The sequence below is a fragment of the Oryzias latipes genome, chromosome 4, assembly GCF_053564925.1.
Source record: "Oryzias latipes strain Hd-rR chromosome 4, Olatipes_Hd-rR_3.1".
In the NCBI taxonomy this organism is placed as follows: domain Eukaryota; kingdom Metazoa; phylum Chordata; class Actinopteri; order Beloniformes; family Adrianichthyidae; genus Oryzias; species Oryzias latipes.
In genome coordinates, this window is record NC_136240.1 from 24,865,162 (window position 1) to 24,884,274 (window position 19,113).

General features: G+C 38.6%; 1 protein-coding gene and 1 long non-coding RNA gene across 3 annotated transcripts in view; one reads left to right on the top strand and one right to left on the bottom strand.

The window, feature by feature from the left end:
- Positions 1-19,113, top strand: part of dspb (desmoplakin b) — a 47,428-nt gene that overhangs the window by 7,472 nt on the left and 20,843 nt on the right. For both annotated transcript variants that reach the window (XM_078946145.1, XM_020702546.3), the window contains exons 6-21: positions 18-77; positions 160-327; positions 6,999-7,103; positions 7,197-7,292; positions 11,006-11,131; positions 11,241-11,390; positions 12,798-12,952; positions 13,387-13,513; positions 14,609-14,795; positions 15,889-16,748; positions 16,849-17,027; positions 18,081-18,219; positions 18,318-18,511; positions 18,602-18,764; positions 18,848-18,931; positions 19,006-19,113. In XM_078946145.1, coding sequence (XP_078802271.1) covers positions 18-77; positions 160-327; positions 6,999-7,103; positions 7,197-7,292; positions 11,006-11,131; positions 11,241-11,390; positions 12,798-12,952; positions 13,387-13,513; positions 14,609-14,795; positions 15,889-16,748; positions 16,849-17,027; positions 18,081-18,219; positions 18,318-18,511; positions 18,602-18,764; positions 18,848-18,931; positions 19,006-19,113 — 2,901 coding nt within the window. The remainder of the gene's footprint in view (positions 1-17; positions 78-159; positions 328-6,998; positions 7,104-7,196; positions 7,293-11,005; positions 11,132-11,240; positions 11,391-12,797; positions 12,953-13,386; positions 13,514-14,608; positions 14,796-15,888; positions 16,749-16,848; positions 17,028-18,080; positions 18,220-18,317; positions 18,512-18,601; positions 18,765-18,847; positions 18,932-19,005) is intronic.
- LOC144991918 (uncharacterized) lies at positions 3,870-6,799 on the bottom strand. The gene is made up of 4 exons (XR_013655589.1): positions 6,615-6,799; positions 5,870-6,060; positions 5,645-5,741; positions 3,870-4,155 (listed from the first exon to the last, which is right to left on the bottom strand). It is a non-coding gene; the product is annotated as an uncharacterized LOC144991918 (long non-coding RNA).

The window sequence follows — 19,113 nt, forward strand, 5'->3', positions numbered from 1 at the left end:
TTTCCTCTTCCTTTCAGATAAAAAGGGGAGAAAAAGCACAGGCAAATGCTCTGGACCAAGAATGGGAAAGTCTGAAGGTGTGACAGAAGCCCTGTCGTTGATGTCGAGTTTTTTTTTGTTTTCACTTTTAATTTTTATTCGAACTATCAACTTTTCCAGAAAATGTCAAGTGTCCGGATGGAGCAGCTGCGAGACCTCCATCAGATCCTAGATGAAATCATGAATGAACTCCTCTGGGTGAACGAAAAAGAGGAGTATGAGCTGATATTTGACTGGGGCGACAAGAACATCGCGCATTACATCCCCAAGAAGCAGGAGGCCTACTCTGTGAGTGAACCTGCAGAGATTCCAAGGTTGCAGCAAAAATCCACATTTTCTTTGGTGTTTTTAAGATCTACAATCTCGCCAATGAACATACTAGGAGGAGGAGGGCCGGCCCTGGTCTTCCGGGGGCCCTAAGCGAAATTTAATTTGTGGGCCCTCTAACGGATGAGCAGAACCAACAAAGTGCAACTGTTGTTGTAATATAAATGAGATCTCTCTATTATTACATTTTCTGAATGTATTATTGTTGCTATATATGTATATATATTATGTAACATTGGGCACTCAACAAATGACATTCACAAAACTTCAACTTATTAAAAACAGCAACTTACAATCTCAAAAAAAAAAAAGCAACTTTTTCTTGTGGCCAGTCTAAGGCACACCTGTGAAATAATCATGCTGTCTAATCAGCATCTTGATATGGCACACCTGTGAGGTGGGATGGATTGTCTTGGCAAAGGAGAAGTGCTCACTATCACAGACTTAGACAGATTTGTGAACAATATTTCAGAGAACTGGTTATTTTGTGTATGTGGAAAATGTTTCACATCTTTGAGTTCATACCATAAAAAATGGGAGCAATAACAAAAGTGTTGCGTTTATATTTTTGGTCAGTGTAGGTTACATATTGGCCATCTGAACTTACCAGCAGCAGCATCAACGTTTTCCCTTTCAACAGAAGATGTGGTGACAGGAGTTTCTTCTGCAGCTAAAAAAACAAGAATTATTATTATACAATGATTACTGATAAAGCTAATAAAACAACTATAGCAGAATAATACTAATATAGTGGCTCATTTAAAATCGGTGTGCAGGTTTTTCACAATTTCATGATCTTTTTATATATTTATGAGAGATTTATTGGTTGATTGTGTATGTGCACAAGGTCATATTTATTTATTTAAATATGAACAATTTGGGACTCCATACTCTTCAGCTGCTGTTTATGAAAAAAGGGGTTATGCAGACACTGTTTTTTTTTTTTTTTTTATTACTTTACACATTACATCTTCAGTGATGTCAGGAACATCTTGGGACGTGGATGCTGCACCTCCTCCAATACTTTTTGATACTTTTTGGGAGCAGAAGGAACTGACGGCTGAGAAGGAACTGTGCAAAACATCATTATTATGTAAAACCAAAACTGCAAAATGCAAATAAGAAATAAATGTACCCATTTATAAATAATAAATTTGAACAATACTTTGAGTATAAGTGGAAATATAAGCATTTATACACTTCTTTATCTATTATTTTGTATGCTCATAATTTTAAAATTAGTACATTTATTTTGTTTGTTATTTATAAATGAGAACCTTTATTTCCTGTTTGTATTTGGCAGTTTTGATTCTCCATATTCCATGCCAATGCAAGATTTTAAGACACACTCATTGTTGAAAAGGTCAGACTAACTGTCTTGCTATAACAGATAAACAGCAGTTTTTATACTGACATAAACCAGAAAATGCAGATCGCACTAAATATGTGTGTTAGCAAAACAATTAAACAATACGATAACATGAGTTAAAACATTTATCAGCCACCATACCATTATCATTATTTACTCTTCTCTACTCTCCGCCGTTTTGGAAGGTCATGTCCGACCTCATCTTGGAAACTTGCGTACCAGAATTATTTTCGAGTTTTCCATTGGAAATTGTTTGCGCAAACTTTACCTCAACTTGATTAGTATTTTACGTAAATCGTGGAGCTGCACAGAAAGGCAGGATAATGTAAAAATACGGCCCCAACATCCCCCAAACTTACCTTGTGATTGATGTTGAAGTTCTTCATCCTTTTTCTTCTTTCTTTCTTTTTTCAGCGCCTGATTGTCTCTTTGGCATGATGTTCTCTTGTGGGCGCTTTGATCAGTGTGACAAAATGCCCTCGTAAATGCACACTGTGCCAGGCTCGGATGCACTGATGTTGACCAATCGTTGCTAAGAGTGGCGTAACGTCATTATTTGGGTTGCCAGATTGGTTCAGGTGTGTTGAAGGGGGGATCATTAAAGTGCAGGCATTAAAGTGCATTCTTTTGCACAACATTTAGAGCGCATGTTGATACGGAAGTGCTATGAAATGGGTTGCCAGATTTGGGCCTTTTTTTCCCCGCCACTTCGGGGCCCCAGCGGTGATGACGGGGCCCTACGCGGCTGCGTAATTCGCGTATAGGGAGGGCCGGCCATGAGGAGGAGAAACAACCATAATAGACCTTTTTCACACTTCCGCATTTTTCGACCGGAAATACGTCAATGACGTGTAAAACAACTTCCTGTTAGCGTAGCAGCAGATATGAAGAATGGCAGAGTCGAAGAGTTGCAGTCTCTGTTGCGTTCCAGGCTGTTCGTCTTCCTACCAAAAACAGCCTTACCTTTCATTTCATTATTTTCCTGTGGATCCAAACCTGAAACCCAAATGGATATAGGCGATGCGAAGAGATGAAGGGCATAGTTTTAATGTAAACACAGGTAGCACCCTCTGCTGCCGGCACTTACTAACTTCGCTCCGGATTGTGGTGCGGCTGCGTCGTTCGTCGCCTGAAGAGTGGTGTCGTCCGGAGTATTTTCCCTTGGAAAAACTTTACTGCTCCTTTGAGAAGGGAGTCAGTATATGACAGAACCTCAAACGTCAGTCTATGCAGCTATGCTGTGAAGATACTAGCATACGGTGGCTAAGCTAAGGCAGTAAAGATGGATCAGGACTACGTGACACAGGTAAGGTTGTTCATAATGTGTTTGGTTAACGTTAGTCAACTATGTGTACCGTTATTGGATAAATGCATTTCTACCTGAAAAAATTAATATTTATAATAAAAGATGTTCATGCTCTCACCTATTTTAATTACATGTATTTAATCACTTTTGAGCATTTTGTCATTTTGTAATTTCCTTAACAAAAATAAATGAAATGTATTTGTAATTAAATACTTAACATACTTTTCAAAACATGATTACTGTGTTGTGTTGAAAGGTAGCATAAATATATTAAGACTGATTTTTAATTTCTTTATCTTCACATGTGCTCTGGATGAGGCTTTGGATTACATCCATGACTTAGAAGCCAAGTTCCTTTGCTGGACCCAGGAGACGATGTCATGGCGGACAAAAGTTCCTCGTTCAAGACCTCCTAACTGACATTGGATCTAAGATCATCATTCCACCTTTTAAGCTTTCAGCTCAATTCAGCAAGGAGGAAAATGAACAAATCCAAGCCATCACCCGCCTCAGAATTATGGTGGAAAGAGTGATCGGTAGGATAAAGTCCTTCCACATCAGGAACTCTCTGTGCCGCTCACACTGATGGGCAGTGTGAATCAGATCTGGCTTAACCGCCGTGTTTTGGCAAATTATCAAGGACTTTTTTGTTTTGAAGAGTGAATTAATGTTTGGTATGTAAATAATGTATAATGTGCAAATAGTATGGAAAAATTTAGTGTTTCCACATATTCTTAAAATCTAATTAAATATAAATGTTATATTCGTAATATTTTTCTGTTGAAATGTGACTGACTACACAAAAAATTAGATGAACAAATAAAACAATTTTGGTCAAAATTGTGCCTCATTTAATTTTTTGGTATGCAAATAACATCAAACATTTACAATAAAAAATAACATTACAGATCAACAGTAAGACAGAAGGCTGAACTGATTGTTAAAGACAAGATAAGTGTAATTTAAGGTATGCATTCATGCATTTGCCACAATATATATCCAAGTTCTCTTTCATTCCATCTCAGAAACCCATCCAACACAGCCATGAGAGGTTGGGGCTGCACCTGGCATAATCTGCTTCCAGATGCCATCAGATATGGATCTGGCTGTGGTCCTACACAAGAGAAACACAACACACAAAAGTTAGACATAAACTGTCAACCAGGACAAAACTGAAGTTTTAATCATCGGTTCTGAAGACAAGAGAGAGATGATTTTACCACATCTTCATAATTTTAAACCTTCTCCATGTGTGAGAAACCTGGGCGTACTTTTTGACTCTGAGCTAAATTTTATCCCACACATTAAAAATGTCGTTAAGACAGGATTTTATCATCTCAAAAACATTGCCAGAGTCGCCCGTTCCTCTCTCTTGCCAGCACAGAGGTACTAATGCATGCTTTTATTTTCAGTCGTTTAGATTATTGTAATGCCCTGCTCTCTGGTTTACCCAAAAAGTCTCTTTCAAACTTACAACTTCTGCAGAACTCAGCCGCACGAGTTCTGACGAGGACCAGAGGGCGGGAACACATTACACCGGTTTTAAAATCGCTGCATTGGCTCCCTGTGCGTTTCAGGATTGATTTTAAAGTTCTTTTAATGGTTTATAAATGTTTTTATGGTCTTGGGCCTTCTTATTTAAATGATATTCTTTTAAAATATGAGCCCTCGCGGACCCTGAGGTCCTCCGGTGCTGGCCTCTTAGTTGTTCCCAAGGTGAGGACCAAAACTTATGGTGAGGCTTCGTTCTGCCATTATGGTCCTGGCCTGTGGAACGGCCTGCCGGAGAACCTCAGGGCCGCAGAGACAGTAGAGGTTTTTAAGAAGAGGCTCAAGACCCACCTTTATAATTTAGCTTTTAGTTGATTTTAACTGCTAATTTATTCTATTAGTTTTAATATATGCTATTTTATGTATTTATTTTAATTATATGCATCTTATTCTCAATTTTATGTATTTTTTTTTCTTCTTTTTTATGTTTTTAATTTTAGCATCTTATGATTTTAGCCCCAGTGTTTCTTGAGGGGATCTTTTCCTCCAGGGATTGCCGGCTTGGTCAGCGGTTGTTGCTGCAGTTGTTGCCCTTGCTGGGGCGGCTGGGGTCTAATTTTACAGCTTTTGGGTGTGAGGGGGACCCCGGTGTTGTCCCGGTCTGGGTGGGCGCTGTGGCGATGTTCCGGTGGCCGGGCTGGCTCCTGGTATGAAAGGATTCCCAGATACTGTTTCCTCACAGCAGAGCCAAGCCATACTTGTTTGTTTATTTATTTATTTATTTTTTACAGTTACATAGTCATATTTCATTGTACGTGGGAGCCATGGGTCATGTGCTTTAATGGAGGGGAGTGGGAAGGGTGAAGGGTGGGTTGGGGTTTTTATTGTAATGTTGTGTGTTTACTGTTTTTAGTGTTAAAGCGCTTCCAGCTGCAATAAAGTGCATGAGAAGCGCTATTTTATAAATAAAGTTTGATTTGATTTGATTTGATAAGTGCATAACTACATTTCAATTTAATTCATTATATCTGCTGTAACCATAATTTGGTTAGTCATAAGATTAGAAAAAAAACAAACTTAACTTGCTCACAAAGCAACAAAAAGTTAATTACCTGTATATGCCTTGTACAGTGTGGACCTCTGACCGTCCCTGCCAACTGTTTTGGGCTTTTGCACCACCAGCTCACTAACCGGTTCAGGATGGATTCCCTTATAAGTAAAAGGCAAAAAGCAATTACAGTCTGTAGTCACTACTTGGGTGTTTTTATAATAATTTAGAGTTGTTCTGGATACACATCCGTTCTTAAAAAATAATGACAATATGATCACAAACCCACCTGTGCTCTTGGTCTGTGCCATCTTTGCAAGCCACTCGTGCAGGCCGGGGGGGTGGAGCAGCCTGCAGACCCAGCTGTGAATAATGTGCGCTCTGGAACAGGATGGCAACTATGTGATTGCAAAATCCTTTAGCAGCCACACAACTGCAGAAGAAAGCTTTCAGGTTGGCACATTCTGCATCCAGCGATATCTAGACACAATAAATTAAATAGGTTGAAATTAAGACATACTTATGTTGCTACATCAATGTAAAATGAAACTATAACTTTCAGTAGGGTGACCAGATTTGAGTTTGTAAAAAAGAGGAGTGAAGTGAGTTTGTGAGATATTTCATCGAGAGTAATTGGTGTTCAGAGCTGCATAAATGAAGCAAATATAATTACATTTCATCTATGTTCAATGTTATTTTATTATATAAGTATCAAAAGAGAGGACATGTCCAGGAAAAGAGGACTTCTGCTCACCATACTTTCAGAAAAATAATACTAGTAAGTGAAGAAAGTGCCGCAACCGCAGCAAAAAGAATGAAGACGCATTTGGGCAACTTAACATTTCTTATTTACAGCTTCACCAAATTTTTGGGTGTTATGTTAATCTCATGCCTTTTCACTTAAACATACACACAACATATTCACTGCGATGTGTTATGCCTTATATTACAAATTAATAACACCAGGATTTACAGTTGACGTAAACAAAGAGTTAGCGGTGATGCGGCTATGGCTAAAGCTAGCTGAAGCTTACCTTGGTAATGGTGGATAAACTCTTCGTGGACGAATTTATATCCCTTGTCCAATTTGTTTCCTTTAGTGGACGAATGCATCTTCACACTATTCATCACATCGGTGCTGGTGAACTTCGGAACACAACTCGGGCTCTTCGAAAACACTCTAGGCTCTGCCATTCCTCCGCAAGCGAAGCACAAACCGGAACTAGGTTTACACGTTGATGACGTACTTCCGGTTTTTGCGAAAAAGGTCTATTCCTTTCTGTAAAGTAAATCTGCGCCTCATGAGGGAGAGATCTCTCTGTGGCCAATTACAATTTGGCAGCAGCGGTCATTCATCGGCTGCATTTGGAGTCATCCCATCCCCGCTGCAATTACTGAAGGTTCTTATTATGCAACAGAAACTGATGAGCGCCCTGGAGGAGAAGGAGAAGGAGCTGTTCAAAGTGAAAGCCAAAGCCAACTCCCTGATGACAAACAACCATCCGGGCTCATACATAATTGAGGTGCGAACAGATTCTTTCACGTTTATCCAAAGCAAAGCTGTGGCTGTTAGCAATAATGGAGAATTTGTGTTCTATATTTGTATTCTTTTCCAGACATACGTGGAAACGATGCAGTCCCAGTGGAGCTGGCTGCTCCAAATCACTAAATGCATTGAAGTTCATTTGAAGGAGAATGGAGCTTTCCACCAGGTAACTTACAATACTAAGAGCTTAAAACCTAAAATTATACCCTTTTGGCTCGCCTTTAAAAGAGACTTGAGCATTCATCCGAATTTATTTGATCTAGATTCATCTTTGACTCCTGTTTTAAATGAAACTCTTTAAAAAAGATTTTAACAGGTTTCCAAGCCTTAAAGTTGCACTCCGATCATCTTTTGATCTATTTTAGAAGTGTTCCCAGTGGTCTTTTAATTATGATTATACAGTTTTTAGGCAAATTTAAAAAACCCGTGTCGTTTTCTAGGATATAGTTTCTGCAGAATGGCAGGGGAACGTCCAAAATTTGCCTCCGAGTTGTGGGCGGGTATGGAGTGATATTTCTGCCGCCACGTTGCACACAAAACTTTCTAAGTTGCAAATGAAAATTTCTAATGTTTGCTTTCAATTATTTTTTATTTTTCTTTCGATTATTTTTTTGCTTTCAAATTTTTTTTGCTTTAAAAAACTTTTTTTTTTTTGCTTTCAAAAACTTTTTTTGGATTTGCAAAACACGTTTTCGCATGCATAGTGTCAAATCTCACTTTTTACCGATCTTTGATTTTGCTGACATTAGTTTCAGTTTAGCGTGACAAAGCTGCCATCAAACAGCTGCTGATTGGTCCAGATTCTAACCAATTAAATCGCAACATTTATCTAACATGGTGTCTGCTACCGAGGCTCAGAAACCGAACCAGCTCTATTTACCCTCAATTTTGTCTCTTTGGATGAAGACATTTTCATTTTTATCATTTTAACAATATTTCATACTTTCTTTCTTTTTTAGCATTGATTAATTTTTATTATGTCAGATTTGTGAATTTATGGCGGAGGATCTCCTGAAACTGGAAAATGAACAGTAAAGTTCATCTGCTGACATTAAATCATCAGGCCCCTGTGTGATCTGTGAATCCTGCAGAGCATTTTCTTTAAGATCTGTTTGTTAAAACAAAAACAATAAAAGATTTAAAGCAGATATTATTTGATGGTGCACAAGTGTTTTGGAATAGATGAACAGAAGTAAAATAAGCAAAAGAAGGACGGCTTGCCACAGTAGACTCAATATACTTAGCAGAAGAAGCATTTTTAACTTTTGTGTTAATTTCCACAGTGGCTTATGTTTTAGAACTCGTGTTTGCCCAAAGTAAAGAAAAAAACTCATGAAAAAATAATATTTTCTCTTAATATTTCAACATTTTTGATTAAAATAAAACAATAGTTCAGATACAAATCTTAAAAAGTGTTGCTTCCTGCTGAACGGAGTCGGAGCTCGTAACACGTTGGTCACTACACTGACATAAAGAAATACAAAACTCGGTTTTATTTAAGCTGCTTTGCTCCTTCTGGGTTTTACTCTAAGAGAAACAGGCCAAAATGGTTTAAAAACGGTAGAATCTCGTTAGAACATAACCTACACAAAGTCCAAAGTCCATGTCTGCACCTGATTGGTTAGATTCTGGACCAATCCGCAGCTGTTTGATGGCAGCTTTGTCACGTCAAACTGAAACTTAACTCAGCAAAATCAAAGATAGGAAAAAAGTGGAATGACACAACGCATGCGAAAACTTTTTTGGCTGTGGCAGTTATTTCACGCTGAGTCGCACTCGGAGTAGTCAGCGAAATCAAAGATAGGAAAAGAGCAAGATTTGAAACAACGCATGCGATGTGTTTTGAAAGGAAAATACATTTTTGAAAGGCAAATATTTCATATTTTTACTTGCAACTTTGAAAGTTTTGTGTGCAACATAGTGGCAGAAATATCACTCCACAGGCAGGACCCTGGCATGGACCAAACCCCGGCCCCCCCTTGCCATCCCGGTTGCTTATAGCTTGGAGTGTATTTTACTGTACACCACAAATACACTCTTTTTTAAACAGCCTTTTTTCGTCTGCTTCTAATTTACAAATATATGAATAAAGAAAAACTTAGAAATGCAATTTTAAGCTTAATTTTCTTTATATACGTCCTCCATAATGAGAAGACATGCCACAAAACACGTAAAGAAACGGGGTTTTCATTGGAGTGGGTCCTTAAAGTAATATTTTATTTTTGGACATCATAAAATATTTTCTGAAACCAACTGCCTGCAGTTTCTACTAATTCTCCACAAGGAAGTGCAGCATTAGAACAAATGCACAGATGTTATTTCAGAACAGAACTGGTATGCCTGCATCTGATGCCAAAAAAAAAAAAAAACAAGTCAGTACAGGCTGACTGTTTAGTTTCTTCTTTTAAATAAGAACCGTACATGGTCTGCCTGTACTGAACAGGATTCATTCAGGCATGATCAGAAGAATCCGACCCAGTTCAATTTCTGTTCATAAATCCCTGTTTTTTAAAACCAGCTAACAGTTTTATAACTGTAAATAACGGCAAAAAGCTTCCTGGCTTGGAAAAGATCGCGAATAGACATTAGCTTCCAGGGTTTCACCGTCTTTCTAGACCAGGGGTGGCTAATTATTTTAACTCGCTGGCCACATTGGGTTCTAAAATTCAATAGAAGGGCCGGACCAGGAGTAGATGCGTGGAGTGAGAATGATATAACATGGAATGTAGATGAAAACATTTGGACTGAAAATGATATTCTAAAACAGAATGTTCTAGAGTTTTTAGTTTAAAATTTTTGTTCCCATTTTAGATCTCTTTTTTATTGTGAAGCCTTTGGTACTATATGAATAAAATGTCATTCATTCATGATCCTTTTAATTAAATAAATAATATTATTTATGAAATAAAACAATGACCAAATAACACACTCTATGATTGTCGAAGAGAAAAATTCAGGAAAAATATACTGAGACATAAAAAAAAAACATAAATAGTCGATCCTCCCCTGTCATAATTCTGCTGAGACTTTGAGGGCTGTAGCTCCTCACACGTCTCACAGTTTGCGCAGCTGTGCTGTGTCCTGCGCGTCTGTTTCTTATCCAGTAATAATGAAAAAAGCACATTTCTATGTCTTCTGCTGCAGCTATGCACATTTCTGCGTTACCTTTTCACCAGTACAGAGTTCCTCATTTATTGCAGGAGTTGCTTTCTAAAAGTAACCGTGATCTGTGAAATCCACGGAGTCTAATTACAGACGTCTATGTTAATAAAACTCCTCACTGCACACTATCAACACTTTTCTCAGACAGACATGAACATTTTCATCCTTTTCTCTTGTTTGAAATCTCAAACCTTCATAGAAATTAGGTCCAGGATCTTAGAATGAAAACAAAGATCTGATCGATCAAAGATTTCTGTAGATCTGAAGAGATCGAAGTTTCTATACAGGAGACACGGAGGAGATTGATTAACAAGGTCTCCAGCCAATCAGGACACAGAACAGGGTGCGCTGTTTAAAAAACCCCCAGCATAATCGCTCTAAAATAATGAGCTAAACCGGGAAAAATGAACTGCCACATAGAACGGGAAGACTGTCTTCTGTTCTATTTGACAGAGATTTTAGAGGGTTTCAGATCGGGAGACAGACTGCAGAAGGGGTTCATAAAATGTCACGTCTTGATCATGTGGCCAGATAAATAAATAAATAAATAAATCACAGTTCTCTGATATTATTCAGTGGGCCGGACCAAATACGGAGGCGGGCCGCAGTTTGCCCACCCCTGTTCTAGACCTTCTGGATCTATCTTTCCAATATAAACCTAGCAAATACCTTTAAAAAAAATCTGATTCTTATATAGAATTGTTTTCTTTTTTGTAGTTCTTTAAGGAAGTAGATGAAACCAACAGTGCTCTTCAGAAGGAACGTGAAGTGATTATCAAGAACTTCTCCTGTGACAAGGAGACCTCACTGGAGGACCTGATGGAGCTCCTCAAAGGCCTGGAGGTGTGGGATCCTCTTCCAAACCACGAGAAACACGTTTACACGTTGTACTGTGACACTTGGAATGAGGAAACCTGAGATGTCTTCACCTGTGACCCTTTCTAATCTTCAGAAGGAAAAGGAGACCATCATGGATCACAAGCGGCGGGTGCAAAACCTGGTCAGCAAGTCGAAGAGCATCGTGAGGCTTAAGGAGAGAAGCCCAGATGAGAAGAGCAACAGCATCGTTGTCAAAGCTCTGTGTGACTACAAAGAAGACGAGGTAGCTTCTGACAACATGTGTGCTACACTCCCACTGACTCACTAATGTTTTTTACTGTGATAAAGGTCAGATTTGGGCAAACTTAAATGATGGTGGGAAACATTTGAGCTCATATTTGCATCAGTAGGCATCAAGGAGTTACTGGTTGCATGAATGAACACGAACACTGTGACGTAAACAAATGTTTTTGAATTTTCCCTAAATGTACTCAAGGTTTTGTTCAATTAATCACATTTTTATTGAGCTTGTTCAGGTTCATTTATTAACATTTAATAATCAAAAGTCATTCAGAAAGCAGTGAATCCTATAAAGATCCAACCAAGCAAAGGATACAATCATTTAAAAATAATGAAATCTAGAAATTAATTCCAAAATATACGATTTGTTGAGTCTCAATATATCTTAATCACTCCAGAAAAGCTAAATGATCCTAACTGCATATTAATAATGACCCATATAATGAATGAATGCATCATATATCATAATGTGCATCATATAAATTACTTTATAGAAATTTAGACAAACAAAAACTGTGAAACTATCCGTTTTAAGACAAAAAAGAGACCAGTTAGTAACTGTAAAAACATTGAAATTGTTAAAGTTAGATTTTGGACAGAAGAGGATGCCAACCATGCTAACCTTACTTATGCCTTGATAAAAATCACTTAATTTATGTTGCCGCAAAGATAGCATCATCTTCTTTTCTTTATTTCTTTATCAGTGTATGAATCTTTTGGTTTGATATATCTATGTTTTTTATTGTCTTTTTCTTATATTTTTACTACTTGATAGGAGTGTTTTAAGTCCAGGTTTTGAATATAGAGACAGAGTCAGCCTCCAAATCTAAAACAGGAAGTTGGGGTAAAAAAAATTCTGTCTTCATTTCTTGGAACATCAAGGAGTCATTGAGACCAAGATAAAGTTCTTTATTGAAAAAATTTGGACTTATAACCAAAATGGAGAGCACCAATTACACTTATAATAAAAAGCTTACGATGAAGAATTCTATTGTGCTTTTAGCAGGGAGCCAGTTAGGAGAAGCCAACATTGTTGAGATATGATCTCTTCCACCAGTTTTGGAAAAGTTTAGCAATAAATTCAAATGCATGAACTTGGCCCTCTGAGAGAGGATTCCTTATGTTCCATCCATCCATCCATCCGTCCATCCATCCATCCATCCATCCATCCATCCATCCATCCATCCATCCATCCATCCATCCATCCATCCATCCATCTTCCTCCGCTTATCCGGGACCGGGTCGCGGGGGCAGCAGTCTAAGCAGAGATGCCCTGACTTCCCTCGCCCCAGCCACTTCCTCCAGCTCCTCTGGGGGGACCCTGAGGCGTTCCCAGTCCAGCCGAGAGAGATGTTCCCAGTATAACAAATCCATTATCCCCTCCTTGCAGAAAGTGATCCATACAGGCAACGAGGCCATCCTGAAGGACAACAGTCAGCGCAGTAAGTGGATTGTGACTGGCCCTGGAGGACTGGAGATGACGGTACCGTCTGTGTGCCTGATCATACCCCCTCCAAACCCGCTGTCCATCAACATTGCCACCAAGTAAGAAGATTTTTTTTAATGAAAGGTTTTTTCTTTCCCGTGTCGATAAAACTGGACCTCAGCTACTTTTATAATAGGGTAAAAATAATATCGTAGGAATTGGAACAGTTTTAAAATACACACTGTTTTTAAGATGAGTTATAAAAGTTGAGAAAAATAAATTCACGGTCCACATCATTAGCTCTCCACCCACATGCTTGACTATTGAGTTTCATTTTTTTCAGGAATAAGAAACCCTTACCCTTTTCTAATTGATTTTTTAGTTTTATTTTCATAATGCTAGAAATGTAGGCACAACTGAATTTAAATTTAAATAAAACATTTAAGGCATTATCTTTTTTGTCATGATTTAAAATATGTATTTTTCTCCCAACTGTAAATTTAAAAAATAAAAGCTTTCTGTTGTTTTAATTTGATCCCTGTCTTTTTCAAAGGGTTGAGCAATGCTTTGACGCCATCATGTCTGTCTGGAATCAGTTGTACATCAACATGAAGAGTCTCATCGCCTGGCAATACTGTCTGCTGGATATTAAATACATCAACTCTCTCACCATCGCCATGGTAACACAAAGCAGCATCTCTGTGGTTGATCATCCAAGGTTTTACATGTTAATCAAAGTTGTCACTTTAGAAAACTCCTGATGAAAGCTGAGATGATTTAGGTTCAGCTTTAAAGCTACAATTAACTTGTTTATAATAGTTGACAGACTGACTTTTATCAATTTTGGGACTTGATGTACAAAGAACCTGGATAAAGACTACAGTTAGTGTAGTTGTTTCAAGCTGTGAATCTGTAAATTTGAAAGAACAGAGAAACAATGTGTCTTTATGTTAAAAACAATTAAAAATTAAAAAATTAACAAGACAAAAAACGTCATAGTTTTAGGTTTAGGGGGCTGTCATCTTATCCAAAAGGCTTTGTCAATTCTGAAATAGCTGGTAAAAGAGCTGGTAGATACAGTAGATACAGATGGTAGATACTGGTAGATACAGATGCGCTCATGGGGGAGGAGACAGACCTGAAACTGCATAGCATTGTCAACTTAGTCTACATGGTTTCGGGTCGTTAAGAGTCCTTTGTCCTCAGCTGGGGGTTGGGGAGCCAGTGACTCCCTCCCCAAACTGGTCATCTATTTCAGCTGTTCGGTTTGTTTGGGTTTCAGAACACTGCCGTAGATGACAAAACCTTTTGGATAAGAGGTGAAACGTCTTCTAACTTAAAAAACTAAGTCCAGATGACAGCCCCTAAACCTTCTACTATGATGGAATCAACCTGGATGAATGAGAGTCTTCATAGACATAAGAGAAAAAAACAAACTCTGACCATCAAATATAGAAACAATACAAGATGTAACATCCAGGTGGTAAAATACAATAAAAAAAAATTAATGATGTAGTAGTAAGAGGAACTAGGTGAGATTAATTAACAGGAAGTTTTAGGAATCACAAATAAAAGGGAATTCTTTAAAACAAAACATACATTTAAAAAAATAAACACAACTGAGAGCTAAAGTAAGTACGAAGACAATACCAACTGGGAACTTTACAAATGAAACAGCAAAAAATATCAAGGTTAACATTAAGGTGTGTTAAATATTTTTTACGTTCCAATTTTTTTACATTTTAGTTTTATTTTGTCTTATCGTCCTTTTCCAGCTTTCTGCGATGCGCCCAGATGAGACCAGGCAGATCATCACGAACATGGAGGCTCATTTTGAGGAGTTCAAAAGAACCAGCCGCAACTCCAAGGTGTTTAAGGAGGAGGACAGAAAGAGCATTGAGAACCAGGTGAACGGAGCCCAAGGCCACTTTGAGAAGCTGGTGGAAGAGCTGCCGGTTTACGGTCAGTAACAGTGAACACACACACAAACACACACATCTCTCCTATTCATTGTCATTAGAAGTTCGGCTGCAGCATTTTCAACTATTTAGGATGATCCTTGTTTTAATTCCAGGTAAAAGTTGAAAAAGGAAGGTTCTGGTTGCTGACTCCCTGGTTTGTCACAGTGAGATTAAACAAATCATAGATGCCACAGAGGGAGATTATAATCATATTCTTGTAAACTTGTATTTTGTTTTACATCTTTGTGTGCAGTGTTGTAAAAAATATTACAGTTTTCAAAGCAGTTGAAAACTATAATATGATGTTGAAATTTAAATTGTAAAAAAATAACAAAAAAAGTTGTAAAAAAAGTTCAAGAAAAAATTAGAAGGAATTTGAGTTTTTATTTGCTTTGTTAAAACCTACATTTTCAGCATTTTCCTTGTCTAAACTAAATGTACATGCAAAAGAACATTATATTGTTAGAAAGACAGAATTACGAAATTTAAATTTAAATTTTAGGAGCATTTTTAGTACAGTGTTTTTTGCACTACAGAGGCCACAGGATTATAAAACCTACACTGAAACATACAATGAATAGTATGTTTTCGAACATACACTGTATGTTATATATACGGGGCTAAGGGTAGGGATGCCAAATTTAGTTTAGTCTGTTTAGTTTAGTTTAGCAATCAGCTATTGAATTTCATAACTGATTTTCTGTTTGTCCAATTAGTCAAGCCCGTTGAGTTAACTGTGTTGTAATATTGGGATATATAAAAGAAACCTAATTGAATTGAACGTGTAAAAAAAAAGCTAAGATTGCTAACACGTAGGTTACTGTGACCATGCTAACTCCCGAACAGGTTTGTAACACGAAAAAAAAAGCACAGTCAGACACAGCTACACATTAGCTTCATTAGCATATTCACCAATTCACCAGACCAAACATGCTGATAGAGTACCTCTATCGTCGCGTACCTCTCTAAATCTATTCGACATCTCTAAGAACAACCAAACTGTTGTTTCTGAAAAATACATGAAGGGTTTAAAGTGAGCTTTGTGGTAGTATTATTTTATCAGACATTAATCAACTTTCTTTTTCCTTTCACAGTTGCCAATCAGGAAACGGTGCCGCAAGTTATCAAGCAACAGCAGCTACAGCAGCCTCAGCAGCCTCAGCAGCTACAGCAGCTACAGCAGCCTCAGCAGCTACAGCAGCTACAGCAGCCCCAGCAGCTACAGCAGCCTCAGCAGGTGATATATGTACAGCAGCCTCAACAGCTACAGCAGCCCCAGCAGCTACAGCTACGGCAGCCCCAGCAGCTACAGCAGCTACAGCTACAGCAGCCCCAGCAGCTACAGCAGCCTCAGCAGATGATGTATGTACAGCAGCCAGCAATGCAGCAGAGACAAGTATTTCTAAATCCTCAACAGCAGCAGGTGATTCAGCAGCAACAATTGCTGCAACAGCAGCAAATAATCGAGCAGCAGCGGCTGCAACAGCAACAAGCAATCGAGCAGCAGCGGCTGCAACAGCAACAAGCAATCGCGCAGCAGCAGCGGCTGCAACAGCAACAAGCAATCGCGCAGCAGCAGCAGCTGCAACAACAGCAAATAATCAAGCAGCAACAAGAAGCTGCGGCGCAAGAAGATTCCAAGAAGTTGGAGGAAGAAAGAAAGCCAGCAGAGGTCAGGAAACAGGTGGAGAAGAAGGTGGAAGTGAAAAGGGAGGTGGCGGGCAAAGATTCTGGGATCAAGAAAGAACCAAACAAATGGACCAAATTAACAAGAAGGGTGCTGCTGTCCTCCTCCTCCTCCTCTTCGGCTTCCTTCTCATCTCAGATGTTGACAGAACTGCACACGCTCAGGCTAAGGGTGGAGACTGCCGAGGGCATGCTGAGTCAGCACATTCACATCTGCGTTGGAGATGATGGAGTACAAGACTGTAGCTTGAGGATCACGGAGTTACAGGTAAAGCAATAACAAACACAGGGAAGCTGGCTAATGATATTTACATTTCAAAGATCTGCATTTTCAAAGCAACAACTATTTGCGGATATTTTTCTTTCAGATGGTGCAATGTGACATAGACCTACTGCGTGACGAGTACACACGTTTGAGGGAACGTATCATGAAAGACGTAGAAGACATGAACGATTCCGAGACAGCCCAGTACCTCCACAGCGAGTTTGTAGGGATTAACCAGAGGCTTGGCAGTTTGGAAAGCAGCACCTCAGCTTACATACAGCGGTATGCAAAAAATAAATAAATGAAAGTCAAGACTTTATTTGAGGTTATTGAAGGCATTTAGTTCTTCTGTGGAATGTCAATTTGTTAAGATGTGATACAAATAAGGCATCAGGGTAAAAACAACAAGAGTTGGAAGAAACATTAAAAAAACATTGTAAAAAATTTGGGAGTCTAGTTTTGATCCATGTGGAACACCTTAAGCAATGTTTCATGGGGGAACAAACTCATCATTTATTTAGAACAAAAGCTGACCATTTCTGCTGCAGCTATCACCAGAAATGCCGTAATTCTCGGTTTAAAACCAAACCGTATACCCATTAAACAAAATTGTGGGGAAAGTGAATCATTGTGTTTTTAACGTTGATGGTGTCAAGCATGTAAGAAGGATTTATTATTGTATGACTTTATTACATAACACTAGGCTTAGTATAAGCCAACTGAAAAGTTTTCTGTCATTCTTACAGGCTTTATTATAAAATTCCAAAAAGTATTTTTCTGAATTTTTTGTTTTTTGTTGTTGTTTTGTAATACACAAATAATTAATCAAACCAAAACTTAACAGTGAGCCCTAAAATTGAGGTTTGAAATGAATTGTGGGGATGTGAATTAATGCATCCCTAGCTGTCACTTCTCATTCTATGAAATAAAGAATTCTAAAATGCTGATAGAAAAATAGGTTAGACCCATGGCTGAAGCATTTACACAAAGAATGATGCTGCCTTAAAATTATGTATTTTAATAAACCACTCTAGTCGTGTTGGCCACCGTTCGAAAGTTTCTCCTCCAGATGAAAAGGAGGTAGCCTCATCATGTTTTTGTCTTGAAACAGTTATTGCTAACACTTTTTAAACCATACATGATGCATTCAGAAGACAGGAGCATATTTTCATTTTCATTCATAAAATATTTCTTTGCTCAAAACTTCAGACTTTTAACAACGGAACAGTGAGTTATTATTATCAGCGGTTCCTGATAGGTGAAATGTTTTTTTTCAAGTCAAACACCTCCCAACTCGCTCAAGTCAGGTTTATTTGCAACTTTTGTCTTTGTCAGGCTGCGGGCTCTAAGGGACATGCTGGAGAGTGTGGCACGAGCTGAGGACCTAGTGAAAGTTCATGAAGCAAGACTGACAGAAAAGGAGACCACCTCTCTGACTCCAAGTGAAGTTGAGGAATACATATCAACCCTGAAGGTATTCTGGATACATTTAGATTTTTGTTGTTTTATATACCCAAACGATAATTTTAAGAATGAATACATTCAGAACTCTTTTTCAATTTGTTCTTGTAGCACATTAAAGCAGAGCTGGATCAGAAAAGAGACATTCTGACCTCCATGGAAGCAGAGCTGACAAAGGCGACCCACTGGAACAGCCAGGTGGGCAGTTCTTCCCACAGGTGTGACATGATGCTGACGAAATACACAGAGCACGCTGGGCTGCTGTCTGACCGCTGGAGACGGATCGAGGCTCAGATTTCTACCAGGTTTGTCTCAACATGAACCTTTATTCAGTAGAGGATTTAACTGTCACTTTCCTGTTGTCAACTGGGTTTATTTTGTTTTGAATTGTCCAGACTGCAGGACCTGCAGCTGTATCTGCCTCACTTGAATCACTACAAGCAAACTAGCGCCCCCCTGATCGAGTGGATTGATGGCACACGGAAGAAACAGGACGCTATGCAGGGCACCAAGATAGACAACGTTCAAGAACTCAAAGAGCACATCAGCAACCAAAAGGTCCTCTGCTTGCCATTTAATTGTTGTTTTTTAAGATGTACAAGGGTTTACATTCATGTTTCTGTGTCTGCTGATCTGTCAAGGCTCTGAACACCGAAATCAAAGCAAAGAAGGAAACAGTAGAAAGTGTGCTGAAGGACAACGAGACTTGTGTCCACGCCATTAAGGTATGTAGCCTTGAAATGTTTTAAAAATCATTAATTTTTTTGTTTCCTACTTTCACAACTGTGCTTTTTTGCAGGATTATGAGGCAGACCTGGCCTCTTATGCCTCTGGTTTAGAAACTTTGCTCAAAATCCCTTTCAAAAGGACAATGCTCAGGTCCCCCTCAATGGACCTCAACCAGGAG